At 32.4% G+C, this 10880-nt stretch overlaps 1 protein-coding gene across 2 annotated transcripts in view; it reads right to left on the bottom strand.

Moving 5' to 3' along the window:
* The window catches only part of LOC143250270 (ileal sodium/bile acid cotransporter-like), a 43170-nt gene extending 42573 nt beyond the window's left edge, over positions 1-597 (bottom strand). The window contains exon 1 of one of the 2 annotated variants that reach the window (XM_076500744.1): positions 367-597. In XM_076500744.1, the coding sequence (XP_076356859.1) occupies positions 367-537 (171 nt within the window). In that variant the 5' untranslated portion in view covers positions 538-597. The remainder of the gene's footprint in view (positions 1-366) is intronic. The other variant, XM_076500737.1, reaches the window with a different exon arrangement.
* Between the last annotated feature and the right edge of the window lie 10283 nt (positions 598-10880).

The following is a 10880-nucleotide window of genomic DNA, read 5'->3' as shown; positions in this document are numbered from 1 at the left end:
CATTATATTTTCTTTTGTAAACTCAACCACAAGTAATAATAAAAATGTTTACTTAAATAATTTACCCTTATTTAAAATATCATTTTATCAAACTACTTGTAATGCATTTTGAGCCTTAACATTAATGACAAATTTAAATTTCCATAAATTTTTTTGATTTGTTTATATATATAGATAATGAAACATATAATACAGTTGTATATATGCAAAAACGACTCGTTTGGGTTGAGAAAATATTTTACATATATATTTCTCTACAAGTGGGTTTTCTCGACATCACTGATAATACAGTTGATTGAAAAGATGATTAACTTCAATATTCATATTCATTGCATTAGTAAAATAAAAGATATAAAAGAAACTAACCTCTAGCCAAGTGATGTGACAACCCATTCCAAACATAATTGAAACAAGAATAAATACGATAAGAATGTCATGAGCAAGTTTCAGAGGAGGACTTTCAGCAGTTTCAAACTCAGTTGCATTTTCTGAACTTATCAATGAAGAGTTCGAAACATTGTAGCCGGTTTCAGACATTACTGTGTTGTGGCTCGGTGTGTTAGGGAAATGAGGCTGCAACTAAGCTACAACACGTTTTATTTACTTAATTATACATTGTATCAGGTTTTTACGTTCATAGTGGGTGTGTATATGTACCGAGCGTGCACGTCACGAGAGCTGAACATCTCAAATGCTGTACCTTCGTATTAGTCGATAAATTGTTAAACTGTTGGAAACAGCTTTTGTACTAAGAGTTCAGGAAGTAAAATTCAGAATATTATATATGTTTAAAAATGTATTAACAATATGCATAAAAGTTCTAACTTTCATGCAAACATATCCAGTGGATCGAAACGAAAGAATTTTTTCCAAAACATAATTGCTGAGATGGTAAGATGAAACGTCAAGGTAATATTTGTACATCAATATAATTCGTTTTTTTTATTCTTCCTTAAATAATGAAATAACTGACATGACCTATTTTTAATATAATAACTATAATAGCTGAATTCTATTTTTTCTAAGATTTTCGGTTATAATGCAAAAGTTGTGTGTGTATATTTGTTGAAGTCCTAGTTACTGTTTCAAAGCTATAAATCTGGATGACGTAAGAAAATTCCATTCTTATAGACGTATATGTGCTTGTACGTTTCACTCACTACGAATTCCAGTGACGAAAATAACACTCTGGCTTTTTAATCAGATAAATAAGTTTTATTTGAATATTTAAAAGAATTATTTATGTTGAAAAGTATTAAACTGTAAACTAGTTTGCTGAAATTGTGCTACAGATGTGGAGGCTTAACTCAGCATTGGTAGTGCAAATATTTGTGTGTGAATAGAAAAACCTAAATATAATTTTATCCTGGAACAGACGGCTCGGCCTGGCACGGCCAGGTGGGTTAAGGCATTCGACTCGTAATCTGAGGATCGCGGGTTCGAATCCCGGTCGCACCAAACATGCTCGTCCTTTCAGCCGTGAGGGTTTTATAATGTGACGGTCAATCCCACTATTCGTTGGTAAAAGAGTAACCCAAGCTATTCCTGGAGTAGCTTTGTGCGAAATTCAAAAACAAGCAAAAAACAAACAGGTGGCTCACAACAACTAAACAACTGTATTTGTAAATAAAAGGAACTCTCAATGGACTTTAGTATTCTTCAGTCCATGTATCGAAAAAATTAAGTATCATTATCGCCTTTGTAACATATTCATTAAGAAGCTTGGATATTTATATTGTATTTAGATATGCCTCGGGATTTGAGACTATTTGTAAATACAAGGACACAAAAAGTTAGTTTTACACATACTTAGGAAATTAAACAACACTTATAGAGTATTGTATAATACACAGTGTAAGGGTCTTATTGTTTTATATATTGCACTATAGTGACTATACAGTTTTTCATACGTTTCCTTTTCCTGAAATTATGTTGAACTTTCAAGAATGCTGTTTATCAACTTCTGATTGGTTTTTTCTCCACATGACACTTTATTGACCCAGTCATGAGGAACTAAAAAGTATTAATATTTTGCATTCATAATATAACATGAAAAACAGATATATAAATGTATTTGTGTCGGTTTAAGCAAGAATAATACATTTTCTTGGAAATTATTCTAATGGTGGTCATTGCCCAGCTAAAGCTGATTTAACCCTATTTAGGTGAAAGTGATGTAATATAGTATAGATTACTATTCCTTTAATATGGTTTTACAGTATTACAAAAACAATAACAATGAATAACATGCACAATATCAACATATTTTTATACTCATATCATCTTCTTCTTTGCATGTTAATTTCACATTAAAATTATATTTAATATTTAAAGAGTTAAGACACATAACTGAAGTTAAGTCTAGTATTAAGAAAAGAAAAGAGTTTGATCAAACATAATAGTTATCACTCTCACAAACGGTAATCTAAAAAGATTAACAATCTCTTTCCATGTCCTCAGTGATTCAATAACAAATTTTGAGACTTACAACACTAAAATTCGAAGGTAAGTCCTCATAATGGACATTGCACAGAGTAGAATATTGTGTAGCTTTGCACTAAAAACAAACACACACTCTATCATTATTATGTGCTAAATATAACCTAAAATAACATTTCATTACATAAAATAATAATAAATGCAGTTTGAAGTTAAACTGAAACTATGTAACCATCATAATTATAACACAATAATGTTATTTGTGGTCATTAAATTGTGTCTTTATTTTTCTGTTACAAACAAGACAACATTATAAGGCAGGACTGCTATGAATTGTTCCAGTTTGAAACAATGTCAAACAAAAAGATAAAACAAGACAGAATGAGCCTGTAAGAGCTTTGAGCCTTGCAATAGTCTATCTTTATTCTAATGTATAACGACTATTGTCCTGTGACATCAATATTACCCAAACAAGCTTAAGTTTTTGTTGTTTTTTAAAATAACGTAAGAAAACAAACAACGGTATTTATTGTAATTCACAAATGCATATATTCATGTGTATTTGATGAAATCAAAGATATATATAAAAGAGTGACGATCTGGCAACGCTAGAGCAAAAAATTTGAGGCGATCTTTTTGTTCCAGTGTGTTTGCCCCTTATATTAATATATTTTATATGTTGCAAAGAATAATTAATTCAAATTAACAACTTGTTTTACGGCTTCTAGCTAAACGTCCTTGGTTATAGACTAGGCTCATCCCTTAGTTGTTTATGTATGCATTTGTATGAATACATATATGTACGTGCAAATTTACAATCGTTATCTTAGCAGTTAAGTAAATATTAATATCAAAAGAAAGGACTGCGATAAAAACACGTGATGAAAAATTAATTTCAATTATCAAAATAAACTTTAACAACTACAACATAAATGTTGCAAATATTAGCAAAAAAATCATCAGAGTGTAGGTTATAATGTGAGATATGAATTGTGCTTTGAGTTTTGAAGGCGACTGTAGTGAGGTTACACTGTCTACCAGTTTTAATCTCTGTTCGCTAGCCTCACGTGTTAAAGAAAAACTAATAAACATAAAATAAGTAAGAAAAATAAGAATAAGTTAAAAGAGCAAAATGTGGGTGTTAAAGGCCACAACGGCCATCGGTTTCATCCTTCACTGCCTACAGACAGTTGTGGAAAGGTAACTGCTCTCCAAAGAAATATAAAAGAAAAGAAAAACGCAGACAGCCTATGGAGTAGCTATACGCTACAAACAAACTACAACTTTTGAATAGTAATTATAAGCAAAGTATGATTTGGAAGCCAAGAAACATCAGGGTCATCACAGCAGTAACATTTGAAAGATCGTATTCATCTGGTTACAATAAACGGAAATGGGATTTTTGAGAAGTATATTAACGGAACTTTAAAAGTAGGTCAAGATCATTTCTACACTAGAACAGCGGCACCATTTTAGATATGGTTTTCCCATGGATTTACCCCTGACACTAGACAATGTCACTGGCGATGGTGACACTGTCCACCTTGTGTTTTTAAATGTTTAAGGACCATTGACCTTTTTAACTCTATTTAAGTTTTACCTGCTTTTGAAAGTTTCTTTAGTTTCGTCTTAATGTATTAATTTTTACATTTTATAACGATTTTACTTTTATCTTCTTTTTTTTTTCGGCGCTGATAGTCCAGTAAATTTGCGCCAATAAACGCTAAACAATCAACCAACCAATCATTTATCAGGCTGTTCTAATGCCAAACAGTACAATAAGTGATACTAAACATAATACAATTGATATATCAACACAGGTATATGGTTATTGTTGTTGCTGCTGCTCGCTTTTCGATAGGAAGCTGGTACAGTATCGAGTATTGTTGTCATCCTTTAGATGAAGAAAGGTATCATAATACCAGTTTCTTGTGACATTTCTATAGTAATTACAAGCATGCTTTTAACTTATATATGCAAAAACAGTTCGTTTGGGTTGAGAAAATATTTTACATAGAAGAGCGAACAACGTTTCGACCTTCTTTGGTCATCGTCAGGTTCAAAGAAGGTCGAAACGTTGTTCGCTCTTCTATGTAAAATATTTTCTCAACCCAAACGAGCCATTTTTGCATATATATTTCTCTACAAGTGGGTTTTCTCGACATCACTGATGCTTTTAACTTGTTTTTCCTTATTCGTTTTCTTTTTCTTTGGGGGGGGGGTATTACGTTTACTGTTATTCATATGTTTTGTTTTCTTTGTATACATTTTTATATCAAAATATATAATATTAAAAGTAATCCTATTGATAGTTGGATGCTTGTGACTTATTTCCTAGAATAATGTAAAATACAGTCCACTTAGTGTGTTATTTCTTCTGCTTCGGGTTCTACAAGTTACCTTTACCAATGTTTACTCAGAGGCCAAATTTCAAAAATAAATAACGTCCCAACATAAATTTTATTTAATTTTTAAGTTGTCCATTATCTCCAGAACTTCAATAAAACACAAATACAAAAGCTTAAACGCTAAAAAAACTGACTGACTCAACAATCGTAAGAGACTTGCTAAAACAGTCAAAAACCAACTGATTGCGTATAAAGTTTCCTAAGCTTTCAAGAAAATCCTGGTAATCAAACTACATATTCAAGACGTGACGTTAAAACACCGTCTAAAAACAAACTACAGGTGTCTATATTAGAAGAAAAATTTACAGCGCACAACAATTCAAGTTCCATGTATGATGAAGTCCTTAAACAACCTTATTACGCAGGAACAATAACAAGAAAACAATGTTACTGGTACGATGGAATTAAATTTTTATTATATACAATACAGTAACTCATGGTGATTAGCAACATTAATATTCATAAATATAGCATTATAATCATTAAACCATTATTGAAATATCTAAGTCGTAAACAAATAGTATATTTAATGGCAAAACAAAATTGTCTTTCTTTACCCATGTAATTTCCCTAAACTGTCTGATAATTTTGTTCACGGTTTATTTTTCGCGACTTATGGAACGAAGTTGAAATTATTTTTTCCTCCTTATTAACACTCGATAACCCGCCATTTGAAAAGTTTTCTTGAGCTGAATGATCGATGAAATCCACTGTTATCTCCGTATTTGTGATATAGTGGAAGTTGTCTCGAAAGGAACATTAAATTTTTAGCAGGGCAACTGTGGTAAAGATAGTAACGTGGCTTGCAACTGTCATGTTAGCAAAGCCATTTACAATTAACGAAGATTTGGCCTTGACTACCTGTCTTTCGGAATCTTATAAACTATACAATTGATTGTTCTTACTGCAACGTAGTGCTCTTCTAAACATGCATGTACGTTTGAAAGTACGTCGGCCCGGCATGGCCAAGCGTGTTAAGGCGTGCGACTCGTAATCTGAGGTTCGCAGGGTCGCATCCCCGTCGCGCCAAACATGCTCGCCCTTTCAGCCGTGGGGGCGTTATAATGTGACGGTCAATCCCACTATTCGTTGGTAAAATAGTAGCCCAAGAGTTGGCGGTGGGTGGTGATGACTAGCTGCCTTCCCTCTAGTATTACACTGCTAAATTAGGGACGGCTAGCACAGATAGCCCTCGGGTAGCTTTGTACGAAATTCAAAAACAAAACAAGACAAAACAAACTCTCTACGTCTCAAACTACGTCACTACGATAAAAGCCATTCTTATTACTGTTTGCATCATTGCAACTTTCCATCTCACCTCTAGCTGATTTATCTCATTCTTAAGTAACGTTGTGCATAACATCATTATTTTCATTAATTTCATTGTCTATTATTCAGCCTAAGACTATGCTGAGTGATTATTTTCAAGGTGAGAGAAAAGAAGGTTCAATCATAATTTAATTTCTCTTCCAGTTCTCAGATATGATGGCGTGTTGCTTGCAGATTCATTTATCGCTGTTCAATAATCCATGGGTAGGAATGGAATATCTTGCCTCCATATTTCCATCATTTTACCAGAAGAGGAATGAAGAATTATTGCCCTGGACTTTTTTAATTCCCAAAATGTAACACATCTCAGTAGACAAAACTTATTCAAAGTTCTGTCACAAGTCTCAGTGAGGTTCCATGGGACTACAGGACTTTGAACAAACTTATTGGCACGTTTCTTTGCTAAATTTTCTGTTTTGTGGTTAAAGCTAGTGTATGTTTGTAGCAATTTGGTGAAACTATCCATCACCACCAACATCTCTTTATTTCCTTTATTACTCTGTGTGAAGAACATAGCATAACAACAACAATTCACTTTACTTTATACGGCTGCGGACAGATAAAATTATAATCAATACATTCTATTTTGTCTGGAGTCTAAGATGGATTAGTTATGACTAACCGATTTGCCGTGACATCGTAAAACCCTTTCAACACAAGATTCTTGAAATAATCATTGAAAGGAAAGGAAAGTTATATAAAAAACAAACCTTTAATAAGTCTATTTATAAGGAACATCAAGGTCCGGTTGAATATAAACCTAAACTTTGGGATGTGCAGGATAATTCTAAAAAATTCTATATAGGATGTTGTTTACAGGAGATACCCATTGAAGGTGTACAGAAATCAAAACTCAACTTTTAAACAGTTCCATTGCAAATGACGTTAAATTAGTTTTGCAAACGTTGTAAAATATTAATTCCTAGACATTTTTGAGTAAACAAGTCTCTAAAATTAAAATGATTGTTTTTCTTAATATTGTGAAATATAGTACATATAAAAGTGATGCAATATAATTGAAACATCCAATGTTCGTTAGATATATGAAAAAAACTCTTTCAACTGACTACTCGGTATAGAAAACTCTACTTTGATAAACAGTTCACACTTCTTGGAAATCACTTCAAGGTTTTCTTCATTCAACTAACCATGTACTTTTCCTAGCTGATTAGAAGCATAATGTAAGGCCATTTCACCCACAAATACCTAATTTGTTGTTGCTTTATTTTTAAATTTCGAGCACCCTAACGACCTGACCATGCCAAGCCTGAATGGGCTGGCTAGCTTACTTATAGTGATTGCATCTCAAGTATCAATGTTTTAAGGTTTTTTTATAGTCTAAATTATTAGGATACTAGTAAGTAGGGTTATTCATGGTACTGATTAGTCTTAAAAACTTCACAGCTTTGGTCATTCAGCTCCTATAAACAAGATAATAAACTCCTTTTCAATAAATATTTGACTCAATACTTTCTACACCTTGTTTCTAAGTGACTATTTCTGATGCTCTTTTATATAGAATTAATACTTGTAAGGTTTCTTATCTTGCGATGTTCCATCCGGAATTGACTTAGATTTCACGATTTGTTGGGTTCATTACCCTAATTCAGAGTTTTATATACATTATTGCTTATAACGCCAAAATTTATACGTTATGGTAAGACCGCTAAGTCTGTCTGCCACCATCTCTAATTTAGAACTCCTGAGCAGAGAAAAGCAGTAATTTAGTGTCATCCTATCAACCACTAGCCACACTAAAGGATAAGATGTCATTCTTATAACTCACCCATAGTTTAAAGTGTTGATATTATTTAGTGCCATCACAATAATTATAATTTGGTTCACCATCTTCAAAAGTTAGAACTCTACTACGGGATCAATTCAAACCAGTATAAAAGCTATCTTGTTTTTGAAGTCAGCGGAAATCTATTCAATATACGAATGAAACATATATCATTTGTGGAGCAAAGTATGTTTTTTGTTATATTAACTACGTAACTAGCTCTTTATACTCTGCACACCCAAAGGAATTGAATCCTAGGCTGTAGTGCTGTACGTCCATAAATTCACCGCTGACTCACCGGAAGAAAGGTGGGAAGTGTGATAACCAAGTATTAAATAAATCAGCCGAGGATAAACTAATACAACATTCTCTGAGAAGACTCCTATTTCGTTTACACTGTTTTCTCAGGGACTTTAATAAAGTTTTTTCTACACCCAAAAGAATAATATTTTAGGTATTTCCTGTGGGAATACAAGAACTGAAACAAGATAGATCGAAATTAGTAAACTTTTATATTCACATATACATCTTTTATAATTGTGAATTTAAATTTGTGTCCCTTAGATATCGTATTTATGCAAGTATATAATAATTTTGTTTATCATTTTTACTGTTTTTTTAAGTTAAGCACATCTGTGCTCTATCAATTACAGGTATCGAAACCCGGTTTTTAGCTATGTACGTCCGTAAACGTACCGCTTTGCCACTGAAGGACGTTTTATTATTTTTAACTTTTTGTACTGTACTGCCTACAGGATTATGTGTCTGAGTGATAAGTTCTCTTAGAAATTAGATAAGTAGTTCAGGGTCTGGTAACATAAAATTTACGGCAAATGGAAGTGACATGATCGAAAGTGGGACAGTGGATGATAATATAGCTAATATAAATCCAGGTTATTCCCCAGTTTAAAACGGGAAGTCCTGGAACTTATAACGCTAAAAAAATCATGTTTCGTTGGCCGTGGCGGAACAAATCACAGACTGGTCTTTATGTAGCCTTGTATTAAAGCGTAACAACAAATATTTGGGTTTATATAACTTAACAAAGAAGAAATTAATCTGCATAAAACATAAACAAAAACAAAACAAGTTTGTTAAATTTTAGAATTTTCACACAAAGCTAAACAGATGGATGTTTGTGGATAGCCATTCCCAATTTTTGAGCTGATAAACTATAAGGCAGCCAGTCAGTAACAACCACTGCCAGCTCATGAGACACTTTTATAAAATGGTGAAATTTGCATCAACCAACAAAAGTAAATATATCTCACGAATCAAAAAATCACGAAACCATATACTGCTGCATACCATATATTCCCGACATCAGCAAACAAATAACCAACATTTGGCAAAAATTAGTAACAAAATATGACATTCCAGTTAATACCAAATTTATTTAAAAACCAGGCACAAAACTGAGGTCTATACCATGTAAAAACTACACTGACAAACACCACACCAACATTATTTATAAAATACAATGTGATAATTGCCACGACTTCTATATTGGAGAAACAAGTAGAAAAATGGAAACCAGATTCAAAGAACATAAAAAGTCATCTTCACACGTTTTCGAACACTGCAAGTCAAATAAACACAACATAACCATAGAAAACACTCAAATACTAAATAAAGAAACAAACATAAACAAACGCAAAATTAAAGAAGCCTTACTTATACAACAACTCAAGCCCAAAATAAATCAATACAAAGGAACACCTTTATACCTATATTAAAAATAATAAAATAAAATTATATATTCAAACATCTAACACCGCCCTCTACATTCCGACACTCAGTTACACAACCCCTTCCAAACATGTGATCAGCTTCCGGTCAGTTACCTCTTTCTTTATTTGTGAACCTGACGATGACCGAAGAAGGTCGAAACGTTGTTTCTCTATATATTTCTCTACAAGTGGGTTTTCTTGACATCACAGATTATCTCCTTGATTGCCAGACGCATTATAGTGACATGAATAGTGCATATAGCCTAAACAAGCCAATAATAAAGTTCTCTATCCTACGTGACATAACTAAAAACATGTAACACATGTTAAGTAAAGAACATTAATACACCTTATGAATTTTGGGTGATAACACAGAATAATGGACACATATTTCTCAAATAGCAAAATAATTTACTTTTTTGTGCTGCCAAAACATTGCTACTTGACTAACCAGCTAAATTAGCCGTTTAGCCGTCTCCATATTTATCAATAAACTAATTAATTATTAATTAAACTCCATATCATATATTTAATTACTTTCAGTACTGCTCCATAAAATGTATGTTCGATGTCAAACAGTAAATAATTAATCTGATAGTTATCATACAACTAACGAATATAAACTGAAAGTTTAACACTCCTACGAAAAGACGTTTCTAGTCCTGATTTCTCCAAGCCCGTTCCCCTGGCTGTGGTTTCGCTAGATAGTAGATAGGGACAGTGGGAATCTCGTTAATCCATTCATTAATGGATTTAAATGGCAATTTCATTTAAATACAAAATTATTAGCCTAATATTAATAACCTTTCAAGTTGCTCTGGGGCCTATTAGGCCCCACTTTTCGTAGGAGTGTTAAATAACGTTATTCTTATTACTGTTTACCTCTTCTACACTGTCACAATTTTTGTTCACTTTTATCTTCTGAAAAAAAAAAAGAATTTTTTTATGTTAAAAGGACAGATGTCACAAAGAACCAAATGTACTAAATAAAATTTGTCTAAAACCAAAATCGAAACTGAAACGATATTCAAGACCGAAGAACAGCAATATTAAACATGTTTATATTTCTTCAAGAATGTTTTACTTATTTTTTTGCAACTGCTGAAAGTAGCTTGTGGTATGAATGAATGACGTGTATGTTTTTAGCATGAAACTCTACCTTTAAATTTAGAAAATTATTCCTTAATTTCA

Source organism: Tachypleus tridentatus, chromosome 1, assembly GCF_004210375.1.
Source record: "Tachypleus tridentatus isolate NWPU-2018 chromosome 1, ASM421037v1, whole genome shotgun sequence".
NCBI lineage: Eukaryota > Metazoa > Arthropoda > Merostomata > Xiphosura > Limulidae > Tachypleus > Tachypleus tridentatus.
Note: the sequence above shows the minus strand (reverse complement) of the source record. Positions and strands in the feature narration are given on the sequence as shown.